General features: G+C 45.3%; 1 protein-coding gene across 6 annotated transcripts in view; it reads left to right on the top strand.

Annotated features, from left to right (window-relative positions):
- Positions 1-383: 383 nt before the first annotated feature.
- The window catches only part of BRDT (bromodomain testis associated), a 73720-nt gene continuing 49230 nt past the window's right edge, over positions 384-24873 (top strand). For 2 of the 6 annotated variants that reach the window (XM_029063789.2, XM_029063783.2), the window contains exons 1-4: positions 384-519; positions 3946-4001; positions 19895-20144; positions 23816-23953. In XM_029063789.2, the coding sequence (XP_028919622.1) occupies positions 19959-20144; positions 23816-23953 (324 nt within the window). In that variant the 5' untranslated portion in view covers positions 384-519; positions 3946-4001; positions 19895-19958. Of the gene's footprint in view, positions 520-3945; positions 4002-16961; positions 16983-19894; positions 20145-23815; positions 23954-24873 lie in introns of those variants that run through there. The other 4 variants (XM_029063788.2, XM_029063787.2, XM_029063784.2 and 1 more) reach the window with 4 other exon arrangements.

Raw genomic sequence — 24873 nt, 5'->3', positions numbered from 1 at the left:
TCACTTAACTTCTCTGTGCCTCAGTTCCCTCATCTGTAAAATGGGGATTAAGACTGTGAGCCCCACGTGGGACAACCTGATTCCCCTGTGTCTACCCCAGCGCTTAGAACAGTGCTCTGCACATAGTAAGCGCTTAACAAATACCAACATTATTATCTAATGAGCGTTTAAGCAACGTCGCCATCATGATGCTATTCAAGCCAAACGGCCTCCACTCGCCCCTCCAGCCCGGGGCCTGTCAGTGGAGGCCTGACTTTCCAAAATGGCGGCGCAAAGGCTCGGGCTTCTTCCCGGCCCTCGGCCCTTCGTTGAACACGTGACCCGGCGGGACCAATGAGAAGAGCCGTTACAAGCGGTCGGGTATAAAGGCGCCAACTGAGGGCCTCTACCGGCCGCCATTACGAAGAGGGCCGGGCCCGCTGAGGCGCCGCCAGGTGCGCATGGCCGACAGGAAGGATCCGCCCCTTCCCAGTCCCCCCCTCTGAGGTGCCTTGTCAGCTGCCTCCCTTACGGCCTGAGGTAACTGACCGTCGAGGCGGAGACTGCACCATCCCTGCCCCTCAGGGCCTATGGGGAAGGGAGACATGGCCACGCCCTCCTGGGGAAACCGTCCCCCGACTTCCCACCCCCGCGGGGATGGTAGACGTCGACACCATCTTTCCCCTGCCTCATTTTCCCCTCCTGGTGTTTGCTAGGGGGCCGTCAGCGAGGCCAAGGGAGCCATCTTTCCCTCAGGCCACAAATTTGGTTCCCGCAGAGGCGTCTGGGAAGAGCCTCGGGTGCCATTTTGTCGGGACGGGTGGGGCGTCTCTGATGGCTCAGTAATAATAATGTTGGTATTTGTTAAGTGCTTACTATGTGCAGAGCACTCTTCTAAGCGCTGGGGGAGATACAAGGTCATCAGGTTGTCCCACGTGGGGCTCAGTGGAAAGAGCCCGGGCTTGGGAGTCAGAGGTCATGAGTTCGAATCCCGGCTCTGCCACTTGTCAGCTGTGTGACTGTGGGCAAGTCACTTCTCTTTGCCTTAGTGACCTCATCTGGAAAATGGGGATTAACTATGAGCCTCCTGTGGGACTACCTGATGACCCTGTATCTCCCCCAGCGCTTAGAACAGTGCTCTGCACAGAGTAAGCGCTTCACAAATACCAACATTATTAATCCCCATTTTACAGATGAGGGGCAGAGCACTGTTCTAAGCGCTGGGGTAGATACAGGGTGATCAGGTTGTCCCCCGTGGGGCTCCCAGTCTTCATCCCCATTTTACAGATGAGGGAACTGAGGCCCAGTGAAGTGACTTGCCCACAGTCACACAGCTGACAAGTGGCAGAGCTGGGACTTAATACAGTGCCCAGACACAGTAAGCGCCCGCTAAATAATAATAATGCTGGTATTTGTTTATTAGATTGTGAGCCTGTGAGTGGGCAGGGACTGTCTCTATCTGGTGCTGATTTGGCCATTCCAAGCGCTTAGTACAGTGCCCAGCACACGTGGTTCAGTGGAAAGAGCACGGGCTTAGGATTCAGAGGTCATGGGTTTGAATTCCGGCTCTGCCACTTGTCAGCTGTGTGACTGTGGGCAAGTCACTTCACTTCTCTGTGCCTCAGTTACCTCATCTGTGAAATGGGGATAAAGACTGTGAGCCTCACATGGGACAACCTGATTACCCTATATCTCCCCCAGCGCTTAGAACAGTGTTCTGCACATAGTAAGCGCTTAACAAATACCAACGTTATTATTATTATTATTATTAATAATATAAATAATGTTGGTATTTGTTTATTAGACTGTGAGCCCATCAGTGGGCAGGGACTGTCTATCTGTTGCCGATTTGTCCATTCCAAGCGCTTAGTACAGTGCTCTGCACATAGTAAATGCTCAATAAATACTATTGAATGAATGAATTGCTCTATCTGTTGCTGAATTGTACATTCCAAGCGTTTAGTACAGTGCTCTGCACATAGTAAGCGCTCAATAAATACTATTGAATGAATTGCTCTATCTGTTGCCGAATTGTACATTCCAAGCGCTTAGTACAGTGCTCTGCACAGTGCTCAGTGGAAAGAGCCCAGGCTTGGGAGTCAGAGGTCATGGGTTCGAATCCCAGCTCTGCCACTTGGCAGCTGTGTGACTGTGGGCAAGTCACTTCACTTCTCGGTGCCTCAGTTCCCTCATCTGTAAAATGGGGATGAAGACTGTGAACCTTACATGGGACAACCTGATTATCCTGTATCTACCCCAGTGCTTAGAACAGTGCTCTGCACATAGTAAGCGCTTAACAAATAACATTATTTGTACATTCCAAGCGCTTAGTACAGTGCTCTGCACATAGTAAGCACTCAGTAAATACTATTGAATGAATAGTAAGCGCTTAATAAATATTGAATGAATGAATATTTAAGTGCTCACTGTGTGCCGAGCACTGTTCTAAGCGCTGGGGGAGATCCAGGGTAATGAGGCTGTCCCTTGTGAGGCTCCCAGTCTTCATCCCCATTTTCCAGATAAGGGAATGAGGCCCAGAGGAGTGAAGTGACTTGCCCAGTCACACAGTCCAAGCGCTTAGTGCAGTGCTCTGCACATAGTAAGTGCTCAATAAATACTATTGAATGACTGAATAGAACCCATGACCTCGGACTCCCAAACCCGGGCTCTTTCCACTGAGCCATGCTGCTAAATACAATCGATTGATCGATTCAGACGCCGTGGTCCCCCAGGAGGACCTTAGCCGCCGTTGCCAATGGCTGGCTTCTGCCCAGGTCGACTTCCAAAATTCAGTCCACTTGGACAACTGACTGGTACCTTTCCGTAGACTCCATGGCGGAAAATACGGCTAAATAAGAATAATTGTATTTATTGAGCGCCTACTGCGTGCAAAGCACTGTACTAATAATTATGATGGCATTTGTTAAGGCGCTTACTAGGGGACAAGAAACACTGTTCTGAGAGCTGGAGAGGATACAAGGTGATGAGGTTGCCCCACATGGAACTCCCAGTCTTCATCCCCATTTTATAGATGAGGGAACTGAGGCACAGAGAAGTTGTGATTTACCCAAAGACACACAGCTGACAAGGGGCAGAGGGGGGATTTGAACCCATGACCTCTGACTCCCAAGCCCGGGCTCATTCCACTGAGCCACGCTGCTTCTCTACTAATTAATGTTAATGTTGGTATTTGTTAAGCGCTTACTATGTGCAGAGCACTGTTCTAAGCGCCGGGGTAGATACAGGGTCATCAGGTCGTCCCACGTGAGGCTCACAGTTAATCCCCATTTTACAGATGAGGTCACTGAGGTACAGAGAAGTTAAGTGACTTGCCCACGGTCACACAGCTGACAAGTGGCAGAGGGGGGATTCAAACCCATGACCTCTGGCTCCCAAGCCCGGACTCTTTCCACTGAGCCACGCTACTAAGCGCTTGCAGAGTACAGAAGAACATCAGACACATACCCTGCCCACAACGAGTTCATAGTCTAGAGGGGGACCATTTTTTGAAACAAATTTAGAAGGTTTTAGTCATCTAAACTGCCTAGTTCCTATCGGTGATGTTCCTTCCACACCCCCTTGACCTAAAAGCAAGCATAGGAAGCAGCGAGGCTCAGTGGAAAGAGCCCGGGCTTGGGAGTCAAAGGTCATGGGTTCAAATCCCCCCTCTGCCACTTGTCAGCTGGGTGACTTTGGGCAACTCACTTAACTTCTCTGTGCCTCAGTTACCTCATCTGTAAAATGGAGATTAAGACTGTGAGCCTCATGTGGGACAACCTGATTCCCCTGTAGCTACCTCAGCGCTTAGAACAGTGCTCTGCACATAGTAAGCGCTTAACAAATACAAACATTATCATTATTAAAAAGGTGTTTAAGTGGTATAATTTTCCGAAATTCCAGCTGGCTGTTGAACTTGAAGCACATTTTTTTTGAAATACATCTTTATAGCTGCACCCTTTTTTTCAGGAAAAGCGTTTACTGGCTACTGCTTATTTAGCTCGGATTTACTGGCCGCTAATCAGGTATTTTTAACATTAAAGTCTTCTGCGAAGGAGTTAATTGATTTGGGTTTGCAACGCTTAACACCGTTGTCAGTTAATTAAAGCCGGAGTTTGACCTTTAAATTCATTTAGTCAGATGAGGCTTGGGCGGGACTGGAGTCAACCCCTTAGCGCTTAGTACAGTGCTTTGCGCACTGTAAACGCTCAATAAATACGATTATTAATAATAAAACAAACGAAAGCTGGTCTTGCTTTGAAGATTCGCAAAGAAGGAGGTCGGATGGACATCCTAGTTAATCATGCCAGTGTCGTGAAAATTATTCCAAACAGATAATCATGTGGCAGATTCTAGCAATTCTGTGTTAAATGGTTCACTGTAGGCTTGCACAGTGGTTATTCACAGGATTTATGTAATATTCTATTTGAAGACCATTTAGGTTCCCCTGCTTTTTCTTAGACCAAGCTAATTTTGCCTTTTCATGATCTTTATGGACTAAATCCTTCAAGTAGTTGCCTAGGAAGTCGAGGATGACCACTACTTTGCATAGGTGGGTTCAAAACTATTTTAAATCATTCTACCTACCTTTTGCTGTACGCTCTTCCGCAGGTCTAAGTATCTTTAAAATGATGCTACTTACCTAATTTGTTTTTTTATGGAATTCCCTCTAGACTCTAAGCTCGTTGTGGGCAGGGAACATGTGGCTCAGTGGAAAGAGCACGGGCTTTGGAGTCAGGGCTCGTGAGTTCAAATCCCAGCTCTGCCACTTGTCAGCTGTGTGACTGTGGGCAAGTCACTTAACTTCTCGGTGCCTCAGTTCCCTCATCTGTAAAATGGGGATGAAGACTGTGAGCCCCACGTGGGACAACCTGATTCCCCTGTGTCTACCCCAGCGCTTAGAACAGTGCTCTGCACATAGTAAGCGCTTAACAAATACCAACATTATTATTATTAACATGTCTGCTAACTCTGTACTCTCCCAAGTGCTTAGTACAGTGCTCTGCACATAGTAAGCACTCAGTAAATACCATTTATTCTCTGGTTCCTGGCTTAGTGCCTGGCATGTAGTAAGCGCTTAACAAATCTCGGCTCTGCCACTTGTCAGCTGTGTGACTGTGGGCAAGTCACTTCACTTCTCTGGGCCTCAGTTCCCTCATCTGTAAAATGGGAATTAACTGTGAGCCCCTTGTGGAACAACCTGATGACCTTGTATCTACCCCAGTGCTTAGAACAGTGCTCTGCACATAGTAAGCGCTTAACAAAGACCAACATTATTATTATCATTCCCTCCTTTGCCATTCCTGCTAATAGATTATATTTTCAGTCCTATTTTTGGTATTTTTCTGCGTAAGGATACTGCTGAGCACTTGTTCATTCATTCAATTGTATTGAGCGCTTACTGTGTGCAGAGCACTGTACTAAGCGCTTGGGAGAGTACCGTACAACCATAAACAGACACTTTCCTTGTCCACAATGAGCTTACAGTCTAGAGGAGGGGAGAGAGAGATCAATATAAATAAATTACAGGTAGGTACAGAAGTGCTGTGGGGCTGGGAGGGGGGTTTCCAGCGTACTCCTGAATCCATCCTAATTAATAAATCATTTTAAATGTTAACCTCATTTAGCAGATTGCTTAACTTCCGTCTCAATTTTTGGGGGAAAATTTGTCCCAAGTAATTCCATGAAAATGTAACACTTGGGGCCCCGGGCAGATTAATGTTCAGGACCGTTTCTCCAGGTTGATGCTGAATTATTGATAATTCTCTGAACTATGACTTCAGCCAATAGTACCTCTGTCTAATTACTCTATCTGGGCCAGTGGTTCCTAACCTCGGGCTTCATGGATTGCAAAACTTTCTGAGGATTTTGTGGGGTTCTTGCAGAACCCCTTGAGACCTTGGCATGAATTAATTGTGTTTATTAGAAGCAGGGAGAGGGCAGAACTCTTCCTCACACTGAGTTTTTGGATGGCTTCCGTGATACTCAGAGGTTAGTTGCCACAGTGCCATGTCAGATCTCAGGTTTCAGCTGCAAGTCCATGGATGGAAAACTCGTTTTCTTTAGGCAAGATATAGCGAGGTTGAGGGCTGGTACCTTTTCACAGACTAGAACTTGGGAAATGCTTTTCATGGGGAGTTTCCTCTACCTTGTCCCCCACTATTCCACAAACCGAAAATAGAATAAATTCGGAAATCTTCCTGGAAGTTATGCTTTAGTGTATCTCCTGCTCTCCTTGGACTACCAGTACACCATAAATTATCAGTAAATCCTCCCTATAGATCAAGATAGTAGTAATGTTGTTTATTTGGTACCTTTGGAGAGCTAAAAGCGTAGGGAAAGTGCAGTGGAAGTAAAACACATATACCACGAATACCTCACAACGTAAGGTGGGAGCCTAAAGCATTGCAAATCTGTGACTAATAATTAGTGTAGAAAAACATAATAATTTTCATTCAATAGTATTTACTGAGCGCTTACTATGTGCAGAGCACTGTACTAAGCACTTGGAATGGACAAATCGGTAACAGAGACAGTCCTTGCCCTTTGATGGGTTTACAGTCTAATCGAGGGAGATGGACAGACAAGAACAATGGCAATAAATAGAATCGGGGGAAGAACATCTCATTAAAACAATAGCAAATAAATAGAATCAAGGTGATGTACAGCTCATTAACAAAATAAATAGGGTAATGAAGATATATACAGTTGAGCGGACGCTGAGGGGATGGGAAGGGAGAGGGGGAGGAGCAGAGGGAAAGCGGGGAGAAGAGGGTTTAGCTGAGGAGAGGTGAAGGGGGTGGGTAGAGGGAGCAGAGGGAAAAGGGGAGCTCAGTCTGGGAAGGCCTCTTGGAGGAGGTGAGCTTTAAGTAGGGTTTTGAAGAGGGGAAGAGAATGAGTTTGGCGGAGGTGAGGAGGGAGGGCGTTCCAGGACCGCGGGAAGAATTTTGATATTTGTTGAGCGCTTTCTATGTGCCAAGCATCGTTTTAAGCACTGGAACAGATACAAGGTAATCAGGTTGCCCCATGTGGGGCTCACAGCCTTAATCCCCATTTTACAGATGAGGTAACTGAGGCACAGAAACGTGAAGCAACTTACCCAAGGCCTTACAGCAAACAAGTGGCAGAATCGGGATTAGAACCCACGTCTTCTGACTCCCAAACCCGTGCTTTTGCCACTAGGCCATGCTGCTTCGCAATACAGCCTTTCCTTAGAGAAAAATAATCCCCCAGCCTAAGAATTTAGATTTTTTCACTTGCAGTGACTGTTGGTTTGAGCTGAGAAGATCCTCAAATCCTGTGGCTCTTCCATGTTTATCATGTCCTTATTTTATATAAGTTCTTTCGTTACGGGTCACAAACTCCCCCTTCCTCCGAGATTGTGAGCCCCTAGGAGCCAGGAACTAGGTCTTTATCTCATTCGTGTATTCTTTTTTCAAATCTATTGTAACTGAACTCTCCCAAGTGTTTAGTATAGTGCTCTGCACTTTTCCACTACTTAGTACAGTACTTTACACATGGTCAGCACTTAATAAGTACAGTCACTCAGGGAGACATGATCTGTGAGAACTTTTTTGTTTTGGAGAGATTTTCCCGCACTTGCCCCCTCCCTGACCTCTGCCAGGAGACAATTGTCTACACCCACTGTCTCCAGTTCTCTTTGACCCCCCCTCCAGTCTAGCTTCTGCTCCCTTCACCCGACAAAAACTGCCAGCGTGGCTCAGTGGAAAAGAGCCTGGGCTTGGGAGTCAGAGGTCATGAGTTCGACTCCCGGCTCTGCCACTTGTCAGCTGTGACTGTGGGCAAGTCACTTCTCTGGGCCTCAGTTACCTCATCTGTAAAATGGGGATGAAGACTGTGAGCCTCACGTGGGACAACCTGATGACCCTGTGTCTCCCCCAGCGCTTAGAACAGTGCTCTGCACGTAGTAAGCGCTTAACAAATACCAAATACCAACAGTGGAAAGAGCCTGGGCTTGGGAGTCAGAGGTCATGAGTTCGACTCCCGGCTCTGCCACTTGTCAGCTGTGACTGTGGGCAAGTCACTTCACTTCTCTGGGCCTCAGTTACCTCATCTGTAAAATGGGGATGAAGACTGTGAGCCTCACGTGGGACAACCTGATGACCCTGTATCTACCCCAGCGCTTAGAACAGTGCTCTGCACATAGTAAGCGCTTAACAAATACCAACATTATTATTATTAGATCACAAACGATCTCCTTACCAACATCCTGATCCTCCTCGATCTCTCAGCTGCCTTTTACCCTTTTGACCCCAGCAATTCTGGAAGTATTCAACCTTGGCTTCACTGCCACATCTTCTAGTTCTCCTCTCTCTCTCTAGCCACTCTTTGTCTCTTTCACAGTCTCCTCCTATTCCACCCACGCACCACAGAGAAGCAGTGTGACTCAGTGGAAAGAGCACGGGCTTGGGAGTCAGAGGTCATGGGTTCGAATCCCAGCTCTGCCACTTGTCAGCTGTGTGACTGTGGGCAAGTCACTTCACTTCTCTGTGCCTCAGTTACCTCATCTGTCAAATGGGGGTTAACTGTGAGCCTCACGTGGGACAACCTGATTACCCTGTATCTACCCCAGCGCTTAGAACAGTGGTCTGCACATAGTAAGTGCTTAACAAATACCAACATTATTATTATTATTATTATTAAAGGTTATTAAAGAGCCTGGGCTTGGGAGTCAAAGGTTGTGGGTTCTAGTCCCGCTTCCGCCATTCATTCAATTGTATTTATTGAGTGCTTTCTATGTGCAGAGCACTGTCCTAAGCACTTGATGCCACTGATCTGCCCTGTGACTTTGGCCAAGTTACTTGACTTCTCTGGGCCTCAGTTACCTCATCTGTAAAATGGGGATTAAGACTGTGAGCTCCACATGGGACAACCTGATTACCTTGTATGAGAAGCAGCGTGGCACAGTGGGAAGAGCTGGGGCTTGGGAGCCAGGGGTCGTGGATTCTAATTCCGGCTCCGCCACTAATCAGCTGTGTGACTCTGGGCGAGTCACTTAATTTCTCTGTGCCTCTTACCTCATCTGGAAAATGGGGATTAAGACTGTGAGCTCCATGTGGGTCAACATCATTACCTCGTATCTACCCCAGAGCTTAGAACAGTGCTTGGCACATAGTAAGCACTTAAATACCATCATAATTATTATTACCCCACTGCTTAGAACAGTGCTCAGCACATAGCGCTTAAATGCCATCATCATTATTATCATTATCATTATCTGTGGGAGTCCCTCAAGGCTCAGTTCTGGGCCCCCTTCTCTTCTCCATCTACACCCACTCCCTTGAGGATTCATTCACTCCTACGGCTTCAACTACCATTTCTTTGTGGATGATTCCCAGATCCCAAACGTGTCCATGACAGAAATCCTTCTCTTCTAACCGAAACCCTGTCCTCCCCATGACATGTCCTGCACTGTAGACAGCACCACCATCCTCTCTCTCCAAGCACTTAGCACAGTGCTCTGCAGTAAGCCCTCAGTAAATACGATTGAATGAATAACCATGTCGTTCTCTTCAACTCATCTCTCACTCAGTCCACGCATTCAATCTGTCACCAGATCATCCTGTTGGTTCAACAGGGCTAAAATCTGTTCTTTCCTCTGCATCCAATCTGCTGCCATGTTAATCCAAGCACTTATCCTATCCTGTCTTGATCACTGCATCAGCCTCCTTGCTGACCTCTCTGCCTCTCGTCTCTCCCCACTTTAGTCCAGACTTCATTCTGCTGCCCGGATCATTTTTCCACAGAACTTGTTCAGCTTGTTTCCCCATTCTTCCAGAACCTCCAGGGGTTGCCCATCCAACTCCGAATCAAAAAAACCTCCTTATCATAGGCATTAAAGCACCCAATCGCCTTCCTACCGCCCCCGTTCCTTCCTTACCTCCTTAATTTCCTACCTCAGCTCAGCCTGCACATTTTGCCCCTCTATACCAACCTGTACCTCCATCTTGTCTCACCTGTCGCCAATATCTCATTCATTCAATAGTATTTATTGAGCGCTTACTATGTGCAGAGCACTGTACTAAGCACTTGGAATGTACAAATCGGTAACAGAGACAGTCCCTGCCCTCTGACGGGCTTACAGTCTAATCGGGGGAGATCACCCCCTCTCTCTTCATATGTGACACCCATAACTTGACCAAAGTCACAGAGCAGATCAGTGGCATCAAGTGCTTAGTACAGTGCTCTGCACATAGCGCTCAATAAATACAATTGAATGAATGGCGGAAGTGGGATTAGAACCCACGACCTTTGACTCCCAAGCCCAGGTTCTTTAATAATAATAATAATAATAATAATGATGTTGGTATTTCCCATGTTGGTAATGTTGGTAAGGTTCTCCCCACCTTCAAAGCCATATTGAAAGCACATCTCTTCCAAGAAACCTTCCCCAGCTAGGTCCTCATTTCTACTTCTCCCACTCCCTTCGGTGTCAACTTTGCACTTGGATTTGCACCCTTCGTTCACCCCTCCCTCAGCCACACAGCATGTGTGTACGTATCTCCAACTTCTGAAATGTTCCACCCTGCTCTCCTTCTTAGAAACCTCCGTTCTAATCATTTATCCCTCTCCACACCAAACTCCTGATCCGTTGGCTTCAAGGCCAAACTGAGGCTTGTACTAAAAATCCTTAAACGGGACATCAGTTTGCACCGAAATAGAGAAAACAAAAAGCACCTTTAACTCCCGCTCTTCATTTCTCCCCAGATAACCTACTCACTGCTCCATACCTCGTGGAATTCCCAGAATTACCCTCCCATGTGCTTGCCCCATATTCAAAGTTGTTCTGGAATCACACCTCCAGGAGGCCGCTTCCCTGATTTCTAGACTTGCCCTTTTAATGTTGGTATTTGTTAAGCGCTTACTATGTGCAGAGCACTGTTCTAAGCGCTGGGGTAGTCACAGGGGAATCAGGTTCTCCCACGTGGGGCTCACAGTCTTTATCCCCATTTTACAGATGGGGTAACTGAAGCACCGAGAAGTGAAGTGACTTGCCCACAGTCACAGAGCTGACAAGTGGCCGAGCCGGGATTCGAATCCATGACCTCTGACTCCAAAGCCCGTGCCCTTTCCACTTAGCCACGCTGCTTCTCATTTTAGATCCTGCCAACTGCCACTTCAGCCCAGCCATAATTTCACGCTCCCTTCTCCTTTGTCTTGCCTTCCGATTTTTAGCAGTTTATTGCTCATTAGCGCCTTTATCTGAGGGAGGATAAGGAAAAGAGTGAAAACAGGGTGGGCTAGAAGGCCACTAAAAACATGCTAATAAGCTGTTAAATACTGTAGACATTTGGTGTTACAATTTTATGTATTTAGGCATCTTATTATAAAGAACACTTTGTGCAACGTCACACTCAAAATGCTTATTGATAATGTTAACAAACCTGTTACTCGCTCTGCCTCTATCTTGCCGCCTCCGACATCGCCTGGTCCTGCCTCTGGCCTGGAAATCCCTCCTTTTTCAGATTCGTTGGACAATCTCTCCCCACCTTCAAAGCATTATTGAAGGCACATCTCCTCCAAGAGGCCTTCCCTGACTAAGCCCTCACTTCCTCTTTTCCCACTCCCTTCTGCATCGCCCCGACTTGCTCCCCCAAAGACTCATCACCCACTAGCACTAATGCACATATCCATAATTTAGTTTTGTATATTCTTGTCTATTCCCACCGCTTCTAGACTTAAATTCATTGTGCGTGGGGAATGTCAAACCTCACTGTACTCTCCCAAGCGCTTAGTACAGTGCTCTGCACAGTTAGCGCTCAGAAAAGAAAATTGATATATTTTACTATGCAATGAAAGTTATCTAGCGAAGTAAAAATATATATGATGTGCCTGCTGCGGTAACTAACTTGTATTTTACCTGTCCCCAAGTTACCCAAAACCACAGAGCTGTACTACTTTAGCTCCATTGAATTCAAAAAAATGGAGAAGAGTAAAACTAAAGTTTGGATTATATAATTTCCATTATTCATCTGTCCATGATTCAGGAGAATAACTGAGTTGGCTGCACTGAAGAACTGTTCAGGAGACATGTAAGACTGTGCTGTAGAGAAGCAGCGTGGCTCATTGGAAAGAGCCCGGGCTTGGGAGTCAGCGGTCATGGGTTTGAATCCCGGCTCTGCCACTTGTCAGCTGTGTGACTGTGGGCAAGTCACTTCACTTCTCTGGGCCTCAGTTACCTCATCTGTAAAATGGGGATGAAGACCGTGAGCCTCACGTGGGACGACCTCATTCCCCTGTATCTCCCCCAGCGCTTAGAACAGTGCTCTGCACGTAGTAAACGCTTAACAAATACCAACATTATTACTAAGGGCCACTGCTTGAATGATTTCAGATGCCAGTATAATAGTGCATAGCACAGACATTTTAACTGGAAGCTTAGTAACTCGAGTGTTTTGTCTATTTCGGTGCAAACCAATGTCCAGTTTAAGGATTTTTAGTACAAACCTCAATTTATCTGTTATGCTATCATCTTGCTCATTAGCAAGAGCACCTAGATTCATTTGGTTTTTGGTGTACAACTCCAGTTACTGGAAAGAGGGCAATACTAATTCGAGGGGGGATGGGGAAGCAATAAGGATAATAGTGTCTTTAGAGGGAGACGTAGAATCGCACGCCTCTTCTCTTGGCCCTGTACTCTCTAATAACCTTCCCCTACTTTATTTGAGTACAGGTACTTCTGCTATAATGTTGGGAATCACACATTTGTGAAGCATTCCCTATGTTTCCCTAGTTCACCATTTTATTCCCCTCAAAATAATTTTGCCTCACTCCTGTTTCTCCTGACTTCATGTTCACGACCTCCCACTTCAACTCCTCTGCACCACAGCCTGATGATATTAAATCTCCGGGAGAATTTCGTTCCCTGTCTCTGTTCCCTGGAATTTGAGTGCTCACTGTGTGCAGAACACTGGCTTAGTGGAGTAAGAAGGACATGGGTTCAAATTCCGGCTCAACGTGGCGCAGTGGAAAGAGCATGGGCTTGGGAGTCAGAGGTCATGGGTTGTCAGCTGTGTGATTTGGGGCAAGTCACTTAAACTTCTCTGTGCCTCAGTTACCTCATCTGGAAAATGGGAATTAAGGCCGTGAGCCCCACGTGGGCCAACCTGATCCCCTTGTATCCCCCTGGCGCTTAGAACAGTGCTTTGCACATAGTAAGTGCTCAACAAATGCCATCATCATTATTATTATTATTCTCTGGGCCTCAGTTACCTTATCTGTAAAATGGGGATTAATGATTAATGTGGGACATGGATTGTGTCCAACCTGATTAGAACGAATCTACCCCAGTGCTTAGAACAGTGCCTGGGACGTAGTAAGCGCTTAACAAATGCCATCATCGTCATTATCAAACACTGTACTGAGCACTTAGGAAACTACAGTGCAGCAGTTAGTAGATACATTTGCTATTGACAAGAAGCTTACTGTCTAGAGGGGGAGATAGACATTAAAATAAATTGTGGATATGTACATAGTGCTGAGGGTGGGGTGACTATCAAGTGCTTAAGGGTAGAGCTGGAAGTACTAAGGCAATGCAGAAGGGAAAGGGACTAGAGGGAAAGGGGGCATAAGCAGGGAAGGTTTCTTGAAGGCAAGCGTGGCTCAGTGGAAAGAGCACGGGCTTGGGAGTCAGAAGTCATGGGTTCTAATCCCCGCTCCACCACTTACCAGCTGTGTGATGTTGGGCAAGTCACTTAACTTCTCTGTGCCTCAGTTACCTCATCTGTAAAATGGGGATTAAGACTGTGAGCCCCATGTGGGACAAACCGATTACCTTGTATCTCCCCAGCGCTTAGAACAGTGCTTGGCACGTAGTAAGCACTTAACAAATGCCATTATTATTATTATCCTGATAAATAATTGGAGGTGGGGAGAATCTAGCGTGTGTACTGAGGGTGTGGGAGGGAGGACGTGGGCAAGGAATCGGCAGCGGGATAAATGCGATCGAGGCCCAGTGAATAAGTTGGTGGAAGAGGCCATTGGAAAATGAATGGTAGAAGAGGTGGTCAGGGAGGGAAGAAGAGAGGGGGCAAGTTTGGGGGTTGGGGGGTTGTTTGTTTTTGGCTCTTTGGCTCTCCGCGGTCATATCCGTTAACTGCCACTTTTAGTACTTGCGTATGTACCGTCTCCTGTAGCAATTATGCCCTTACATGCTCTTGTATTAATATCCTATGTCATTTTATCCGTGGTATTCATTGAGCACTTACTCTATACAGAGTAAACATTTGAGTAGGTACAATGATACAATAGATTAGGTGGACGTGAGCCCTGCCCACACAGAGCTTACACTCCAGAGAGGGAAACGGGCGTTTAAAATCGATTACCAGTAGAGGAAATGGTGGCATATAATAAGAATAATGTATTTAAGCGCTTACTGTGTGCCAAGCACAGAGCCAGCTTCATAGGCAGTGCAGAAGGGAGTAGAGGAAATGAGAGCTTCATCAGGGGAGGTCTTTTGGAGATGTGAATTTTTTGGGTGGGGGTGGGGGTAAACGTGTCTAAGACAAAGCTCCTTTTCCCATCCAAACTTTTTCCTTCCCCTTGCCTTTCCCGTCTCTGTAGACAATACCACTATCCTCTCTCTCGTAAGCCCATAACCGTGGCATTACCCTCAACTCACTGCTCTCATTCAACCCACCTAGTCACTCTGCCACCCAATCCCGTTATGACTCTACCTTCCCGACATTGCTAAAAATCCTCCTCCATCCAAACTGCCTCCACGTTGAGCCAAGGACTTAACCACACTGCCTCGCTGACCCCTCCATGTTTTTATTGTGTTTAAGCACTTAGTATGTGCCAGGCACTGTACTAAGAGCTGGGGTAGATACAGCTTAATGAGGTTGGACACAGTCCCTGTCCCACGTAAGGCACATTCTTAATCCCCGTTTTGCAGATGAGGTAACAGGCACAGAGAAGCACTGACCGAAGCAGCGTGGCTCAGTGGAAAAGAGCCTGGGCTTCGGAGTCAGAGGTCATGAGTTCGACTCCCGGCTCTGCCACTCGTCAGCTGTGTGACTGTGGGCGAGTCACTTCACTTCTCTGGGCCTCAGTTACCTCATCTGGAAAATGGGGATTAACTGTGAGCCTCACGTGGGACAACCTGATTACCCTGTATCTCCCCCAGCGCTTAGAACAGTGCTCTGCACATAGTAAGCGCTTAACAAATACCAACATTATTATTATTATTATTATTAAAGCCTTAAGGTCACGTCTCTTCCAAGCCTTCCTCTAGACGGTGTGGGCCTTACGGGAAGGGAACTCGCCTACCAACTCTGTTATATTGTATTCATTCATTCGATCATATTTATTGAGCGCTTATTGTTTGCAAAGCACTGTACTAAGCGCTTGGAAAGTACAGTTCGGCAACAGATAGAGACAATCCCTGCTCAACAACGGGCTCACAGTCTAGAAGGGGGAGACAGACAACAAAACAAGTAGATTTGTACTCTCCCAAGTGCTTAGTCTAGTGCTCTGCACACAGCAAGCACTCCGTAATTATTCTTGATTTATTGATTAAGCCCTCTTTCCCTGATCCCTTCTCCCTTCTGTGTCATCTATGCCCTCGGATCTGTACTCTTTGGCATTTCGGTATTTGAATACCTTTCTGGTTTGCCCTTCTGGTATTCGGCTCTGCCGCTTGTCAGTTGTGTGACCTCGGGCAGGTCTCTGCGCCTCAGTGAGCTCATCTATAAAATGGGGAGGAAGACTGTGAGCCCCACGTGGGACAACCTGATTACCTTGTATCCCCAGTGCTTGGCACATCATAGTAAGCGCTTAATAAATACCAACATTATTATTATTATTCACCCCACAGTCCTTACATACATATATGTATGTGTATTGTCTGTCACCCCCTTTCATTCATTCAATAGTATTTATTGAGCGCTTACCATGTGCAGAGCACTGTACTAAGCGCTTGGGATGAACAAGTCGGCAACAGATAGAGACAGTCCCTGCCGTTTGACGGGCTTACGGTCTAATCGGGGACTCCTTTTAGGCAGCCAATACGTCTACCAATTGTGTCGTACTCTCCCAAGCACTTAGTACAGTGCTCTAAACACAGTCAACGCTCAATAAATACCGTTGGAAGTGCTGGTCGGTTATGGAGGAGGGAGGGAGGTCCAGATCAGAGGAAGGGTGGAGGCGGTGATGCAGCAGTGAGACAAGATTAGATAGAGTGATTAAGTCAGAGGAATATAGAACGTGTCCTCGGTTGTGGTAGGAGAAGGAAGCTTGACTGCCTTCAAGCCAGTGGTAGGGAACTTTTGTTTGATGCAGGGATGGATGGGTAACCACTGGAGGATTTTTGAGGAGCGGGGAGACATGGACCGAACAGCTTTTTAGAAAATTACCTGAGCAGCCGAGTTAAATTTTGACTAGAGAAGGGTGATCCAGGCCAAGGAGCTCAGCGAAGAGGTTATCTAATAGCCAAGGTGGGATCCGTGCAGTAGCAGTTTGGGCGGAGAGGAGCGGGGAGATTTTAGAAATATTATGAAAGTAACATGGTGTACATGGCGTAGTGGCAAGAGCACGGGCTTGGGAGTCATAGGATGTGGGTTCTAAACTTGGCTCCGCCACTTGTCTGCTGTGTGACCTTGAGCAAGCCACTTCACTTCTCTGGGCCTCGATTATCTCATCTGCAAAAGGGAGATTAAGACTGTGAGCCCCACGTGGAACAACCTGATGACCTTGTACCTACCCCAGCACTTAGAACTGTGCTTGGCGCATACTGAGTGCTTAATGAATATCATTATTATTATATATTATTATTTACATATCGCCTGTTTTATTTGTAAATTTTAGTCTTTTCCTTTTTCTCCCCTTTTCCCCCTAAATTGTGTAGATTGCAAACCTCTTAGGGGTCGTGTCTGATAACTGTTTTATCTCCCAATGCTTAGTGCTAGCCTAAGAAGCAAGCAATGGAAGTTCTGCTGGCATGGAGCTGAGTAGTCTCTTCCACACCCTTGACCCTGATAGTCTAGTGGGTGAGAAAAGTTTTGAAGATTCACCGTGATCGACACTTGATAAAAATTCCTTTTATACTATAATGTCCACCTGTAACAGAATATACTTCTGCATTGATTTTCTGGGTTAAATAATGCAACCTTGCAAGAGTACAAAATATGTACAATGAGGAAGAGGATGGGAAGTAAGCTATAGCACACTTTGATCTGTGCTAGGATTCAGTCAGTAGAATTGGGGGGTTAGTGGTTGCAAAACACTTTACCAGAGGAAAAAAGGAAACAGATAATAAATAGTTGTGGATTTAAGCATTTACTGTGTGCCAGGCACTGTTCTAAACACTGGTAGATACCAGATAATTGGGTTGGACCCAATCCCTCTCCCACATGAGGCTCACTGTCTTAATCCCCATTTTACAGATGAGGTAATTTAGAGAGAAGTGAAGTGATTTGCCCAAGACTTTACAGCAGACAAGTGGCAGAATCACAATTAGAGCCCATGGCCTTCTGACTCCCAGGCCAGTGCTCTATCTACTACACCGTACTGCTCCTTCATCTTCCCTAGTGCTTAGTACAGTTCTTGGTACATAGTATGCACTTAACAAACATCACTATGTTGTTATTGAGCCAGAACAGAGTTGGATTGTTGGAAGAAGATGTCTTTTGTGTTTGTAGTAGAAATAGGAAAAATCTCTGCCTTCCTAGTGATCCAGAAGTGCCTACACTAAGGCAGGAGTATAGCATACACTAATGGAAAGAACTTGGTAATAATAATAATAATATTGGTATTTGTTAAGCGCTTACTATGTGCAGAACACTGTTCTAAGCGCTGGGGGAGATACAGGGTAATCACGTTGTCCCATGTGAGGCTCACACTCTTAATCCCCATTTTACAGATGAGGGAACTGAGGCACAGAAGTTAAATGACTTGCCCTCAGTCACACAGCTGACAAGTGGCAGAGCTGGTACTGGGAAGCTGGCTCCTCCACATACTTGCTGTGTGACCGTGGAAAAGTCACTGGACTTCTCTGCCTCAGATTTCTCATCTGTAAAATAGGGATAAATCGATCCAGCAGTGGTATTTATTGAATACTTACTATGTGTAAAGCACCGTACCAAGCACTTGGGCAAATACAACAGTGTCGATAGATACATTTCCTGCCCACCAGGAGTTTATAGTCTAGATGGAGAGACAGACATTAAAATAAACTTCAGATATGTCCGTGAGTTGGAGCCCCATTTGGAAGAAATACTGTTTCTGATTTATCTTGCATTTACCCCAGCCATCAGCCCATTGCTTGGCATGTAGTAAGCTCTTAATTACCACATGTAATGGTTATTAGTGCTAGTTTGTAAAGATGAGCTAATTAGATATCCTAAAAGACACCAGATCTGGATCTGAGATGGCCACAGGTCATTTCTGCTTCTTTTTTTAAACTGAGCCCCCTAAGGGGATATGTCTAATTTCCTCCCTAAGTATTCTTTCCCAACATTTCACACTGTGTGCCACCCACAATAAGCTCTTAATAAATACTATTAAGACGCCTACTTAGTCGTTCCTTGTCTTGTGCTCTGGAGTCATTTCCGACCCATAGCGACGCCATGGACATCTCTCTCCCAGAACACTTCACCTCCATCTGCGATCGTTTTGGGAGCGGATCCGTTGAGTTTTCTTGGTAAAAATGTAGAAGTGGTTTCTCGTTGCCTCTTGCTTCACCTTTATTATAGGTACACCTTTTATTAGAACCCTTGTCTGCTGTGTGAATTTGGGCAAGTCATTTAATTTCTCCGTGCCTCCTCTCATCTGTAAAATGGGGATTAACACCATGAGCCCCTTATAAAAGTAATAATTTTGGTACGTAAGCACTTACTATGTGCCGAGCACTCTTCTAAGCACTGGGATAGAGGTAAGTTACCCAGTCCCTGTCCCACATGGGGCTTACAGTCTAAGTAGAAGGGAATAAGATTAAGCCCCGTTTTGCAGAAAGGGAAACAGGCACAGAGCAGTGAAGTGACCAGCCCCAGGTCACACAGCAGACGCATGGCAGAGCTGGGATTAGAATCCAACTCCCATGTCCATGCTCTTTCCAGTAGGCCATGTTGCTTCTCTATGGATCTTGAATGGTGTCCAACATGATTAACGTATGTCTACCCCAATGCTTAGTTCAGTGCTTGACACCTAGTAAGTGCGTAACAAAATGCCATTAAAAAATATATAAATTACCTTTTCTAAAAGAGTGAAATTTGGGGATATGAAATTTAGGAATTGTTGTAAAACTTAAGTCCAGCTAGTGTTTTAAGCATTTTGCTGGACCTCCTTAACATCCCTTTTTCTAATTATAATTATGAATTATGGATATAGATACGTGAAAGACTGGTTGCCTCGACTTCCCTTTTCCTCATACTGATAGATCAGCTATATTAAAAGTAACCCCTATCCTTAGTTGCCCTTTGCTACTTTCAATCTGTCCATACTCCATCACCTTTTTTTCTAGGTTATGCCAGCAACGAGGTACAAAAATAATCCAAACCTCATTCTTCTAAAAGTTCATTTGTATGGACTATCTTACTGCTGTAATCACAAGATACTTAAAGGACTGAGAAACGGCAGAGCACAGCGTGGCTCAGTGGAAAGAGCCCGGGCTTGGGAGTCAGAGGTCATGGGTTCAAATCTCAGCTCTGCCACTTGTCAGCTGCGTGACTGTGGGCAAGTCACTTCATTTCTCTGGGCCTCGGTTCCCTCATCTGGAAAATGGGGATTAAGACTGTGAGCCTCACGTGGGACAACCTCATTCCCCTGTATCTCCCCCAGCGCTTAGAACAGTGCTCTGCACATAGTAAGCGCTTAACAAATACCAACATTATTATTACAGTCCCTAAATATGGCTTAATGTTTCCATTTTAATAATCCTGAGTTACCTCTCCTTCTCCAACAGACGTCATTGCAGATAATTGTGAAGAATACATCCGAACATCAGTATATCTAGAACCCACCCAGAAATGTCTCTGCCAAGCAGACAGACAATTGTTAATCCTCCTCCACCAGAATATATAAACACTAAAAAAAACGGGCGCATAACAAATCAACTTCAGTATTTACAGAAGGTGGTCATAAAGGCAATATGGAAGCATAGTTTTTCTTGGCCATTTCAGCAACCTGTAGATGCTGTAAAGCTAAGACTTCCGGTAAGTGTGTTATTGCATAAATTAAAATGTAAATAATTTTTGAGAGAAATATCGGCTTGTTATACCTCGATATCCTGTAACTCGCCTCTGACCTCTCACCCAAACCCTGCCTCTGGCCTGGAGCCTCCTCCCTCTTCCTATATGAAAGACGATCACTTTCCCCACTTTCAAAGCCTTAAGATCGCATCTTCTCCAAGAGGCCTTCCTTGACTAAGCCCTCATTTCTTCGTGTCCCACTCCCTCCTGCGTCACCCACACGCTTCGATTTACACTCTTTATTTAGCCTTCAGCTCCACAGCACTTAGGTACATATCCTTAATTTATATTAATGTCTGTCTTCCCATCTAGACTGTAAACTCAGTGTGGGCTGGGAAGGTGTTTACCAACTCTGTTATATTGTATTCTCCCAAGTGCTTAGTTCAGTGCTCTGCACACAGTAAGCGCTCAATAAATAAGATTAATTCACCTTGTTATAGGTAGGAATGTAAGACTTGTTAGACTTTTTCAAAGACTTTTGTAAGACTTCGAGCAAATCACTTCACTTCTCTCCCTCGATTTCTCAATTTCCTCATTCTGTAAAATAGGAATTCAATATCTGTACTTCCACCCCCTTATACTGTGAACTCCGCATGGGACAAGGGCTTGAATTTATCTTTTATCTACCTCAATGCTTAGAACAATGCTTGGCACATTGCAAGCAGTTAACAAGTACTACTGTCATTAAAATTATTACTTTTAAGACATACTGTCACAGGCACTTCCTGAATTTTGTCACCATTTAATTTGGCACATACTTGACTATTAGTGTCTCTCACTTTTTAGCTTTAATAGATACCATGGTTGTTGGCTTCTTTAAATACATTTTTTTCTTCATATAGGCTTTTTCCCTTTCACTAATGTTCAAACCCTGTCCTCTCCCTGACTTTACCGTCACTGTGGATGGCACTACCGTCCTTCCCGTCTCACAGGCCCGCAACCGTGGTGTCTTCCTTCACTCTGCCCTCTCATTCATCCCTCACATTCAGTCCGTCACCAAAACCTGCCGGTCTCACCTTTACAACATCGCCAAGATCCTCCCTTTCCTCTCCATCCAAACCGCTACCTTGCTGGTACAATCTCTCATGATATCCCAACTGGATGACTGCATCAGCCTCCTTTCTGATCTCCCAACCTCCTGTCTCTCCCCGCTTTAGTGTATACTTCACTCTGCTGCCCGGGTCATCTTTCTACAGAAACATTCTGGGCCTGTCACTCCCCTCTTCAAAAACCTCCAGCTGTTGCCTGTCAACCTTCACATGAAGCAAAAGCTCCTCACTCTCAGCTTCAAATCTCTCCATCCCCTTACCCCCTCCCATCTCAACTCCCTTCTCTCCTTCTCCAGCCCAGCCCACACACTCCGCTCCTCTGCCACCACTAACCTCCTCACTGGGCCTCATTCTCGCCTGTCCCACCGTCGACCCCTGGCCCACATCCTCCCACTGTCCTGGAACGGCCTCCCTCCTCACATCCGCCAAACTACCTCTCTTCCCCTCTTCAAAGCCCTACTGAGAGCTCACCTCCTCCAGGAGGCCTTCCCGGACTGAGCCCCCCTTTTCCTCTGCTCCCCCTCCCTCCACATTGCCCCGATTCCCTCCCTCTGCTCTACCCCACCCCTCAGCACAGGTGTATATTTGTACATATTATTCTATTTATTAATGATATACACATCTATAATTCTGTTTATTTCTATTGATGCTATTGATGCCTGTCTACTTGTTTTGTTGTCTGCCTCCCCCCATTCTAGACTGTGAGCCCATTGTTGGGTAGGGATTGTTTCTGTTGCCAGATTGTACTTTCCAAGTGCTTAGTACAGTGCTCTGCACACAGTCAGTGCTCAATAAATATTGAATGAATGAATGAATTACACTACTAGAGTACTGACCCTCTAAAAATTAGGGAATACCATAGTCTGGAATTTTTTTTTAATGGCACTATGTGCCAGGCACTGTACTAAGCGCTGTGGGAGAGAGAAGATAAGTTGGACACAGTCCAAGTTTCCCACAGGTCCATGGTCCTAATCCCCATTTTATAGATGAAGTAACTGAGGCACAGAGAAGTTAAGTGATTTACCCAAGGTCCTGTAACAGGCAAGTGATGGAGCTGGTATTAGAACCCGGATCCTTTAATTTCCAGGCCTGTGGTCTTTCCACTAGGTCATGCTGCTTTTCACTTTCTAACTCCTGGGTTGTTTAGAAAGAGCAGAAAAATTTCTGACACAAAGTAGGCTGACCACCTGTATTTGAGCATTTTGTAAGTCTTAGAAATATTCTTTCCCTACATTAACACTAATATATTAAAAATAGTTCCTGTATTGGAGCAATTAAGTGCATAATCACTTTGAATAAGAGCATATATTTTGGTCATTGTTGAAAATGTATTTTGGATTTGTCCTATTTCTTGCCCAAGCCTATTGCTTATTTGTTGAAAAGTAAGTTGTTTGAAGTGTATTCAATTAAAATTTGAAACTTCAAAAATCTGAAATATAGTGCACTTAATTTTAACCTTAGAGCTGTATCATGGGCCACAAAAAGCGGACAAATGGCTTTGTGTATTTTTGGGCAGGTTTTTGGCAGCAACTAGTCTTTTGCAGTCACTTTGACCATAAAAAGAGTTTTGTTTGTCAATGAGTGCACATCAATAAGCTGCATTCCTGCCCACTGCCTTGCTTGTATGTGTGTAGTACTTTTTAATGGTTTTAAGCTCTTGCTGTGTGCTAAGCCCTGTCATAGATACAAGCGAATCAGATTGGGACACAGTCCACATCCCACATGGTGCTCACAACCTTAATCCCCGTCCTACAGATGAGGTAACTCAGGCACAGAGAAGTTGAGTGATCTGTCCAAGGTCACACAGCAGGCAAGTGGGGAAGTAAGGATTAGAACCCAGGGTCAGACTCCCAATCCTGTGGCCTGTCCACTAGGCTATACTGTTTCGTGGCTTGTTGCATCCACTGCCCCCGGGGGAACATGGCTGGTTAATAATAATAATAATTATGGCATTTGTTAAGCATTTACTATGTGCAGAGCACTGTTCTAAGTGCTGGGGTAGATACAGGTTAATCAGATTGTCCCACGTGGAGCTCACATTTTTTTTAATCCCCATTTTTGCAGATGAGGTAACTGAGGCACAGAGAAGTGAAGTGACTTGTCCAAGGTCACACAGCAGACAAGTGGCGGAGCTGGGATTAGAACCCACGACCTCTGACTCCCAAGCCCGGGCTCTTTCCACTAAGCTGCGCTGCACCCTCAGCCCTGTAATAAATTCCCTTGAGGAAGTTCTCACTCAAGTCTTCCTGACAGGACCCAGGTTTATCGATCGCTTGCAGTGGGAGAATCCACCCATCCAGAAATTAGGAAACAAGTTGGACTTTCTGGGTTCACATCTAAAGATAGGAATCTACTAATCTTAAAAAAAAAATCTATTTTATCCAATTTAAAACTTTAGCTTTAGTTTTTCCTGGTGTAAGTACTTCTGTGGCCATTAGCTATAACACTTCTCCTTCCCCGCTTCAGATCCGAATTGTAATCATTAACTTCAGAGCTCACGTGTTAAAAGCTAAAAATGTTAGGTATGCTTATTTTAATCATCATCACCGCACTAAGCGTTAAGAGATTTTTATTTAATATCTCCAGGATTACTACCGCATTATCAAGAACCCAATGGATTTGAGCACCATTAAAAAGCGTTTGGAATATAAATACTACGTGAAGGCTTCAGAATGTGTGGAAGACTTCAATACAATGTTTACGAATTGCTATTTATATAATAAGGTATGTGTGCTTTAACACCTGCTAACATGCTGTTCAGCAGCCTTGTCTAGATACAGCTGACTTTTTAAATTGTACCCTAAACCTAAAGAGCTGGCTTTATCACTACATTATGTAGTAATTTTACCCACTGAACAGTTGAGCTCTGTGCTGGGGTAGATAAAATGACGGTTCAGAATTGAAAGGTACCGAGATATTTGTCCAAAACCATCCATTCACCCATCTGCACACCATTTTGATCCTACTAGGGCCAGAGGGGGTGATGGATCGTGGTGATAAAGATGATGATCTTGTGGAGAGTTGCAGAGGAAGAGAATTTCAAGAGAGGGCAGGGACCTGGAAAGGGTTATTAATGAGAAGTTGGCAGTTTCAGGTAATCGTAGGTGACAGTTCGTCTGACGCTCCTGCCTTCTCTCCCTGGCCCCAGTTAACTTTGAAATGAACCCTCAGTTTTGAAGTGAAAACTTCAATACTCCAACTACTGTTGTTCAAAGTATACTAGAGCACTACCCTTTACCCATAATTGATAAATGATGGTCATTTGTCAAAAGTGAATGTAAGTCACCGGAAGCTAGTTATAGTATTTCAGCACTTACAATGTGTCAAACACTGTTCATTCATTCAGTAGTATTTATTTGTTCATTCAATAGTATTTATTGAGCGCTTACTACGTGCAGAGCACTGTACTAAGCGCTTGGAATGTACAAATCGGCAACAGATAGAGACAGTCCCTGCCCATTGATAGGCTTACAGTCTAATCGGGGGAGACAGACACGGACAAAAACAATAGCAATAAATAGAATCAAGGGGATGTACATCTTATTAACAAAATAAATAGGGTAATAAAAAAATATATACAAAGGAGCGGGCGAGCAGAGTGCTGAGGGGAGGGGAAGGGAGAGGGGGAGGAGCAGAGGGAAAAG

The sequence above is a fragment of the Ornithorhynchus anatinus genome, chromosome 4 (assembly GCF_004115215.2).
Source record: "Ornithorhynchus anatinus isolate Pmale09 chromosome 4, mOrnAna1.pri.v4, whole genome shotgun sequence".
Lineage (NCBI taxonomy): Eukaryota > Metazoa > Chordata > Mammalia > Monotremata > Ornithorhynchidae > Ornithorhynchus > Ornithorhynchus anatinus.
The sequence above is the reverse complement of the archived record's forward strand: the minus strand, read 5'-3'. Positions and strand labels throughout refer to the sequence as shown.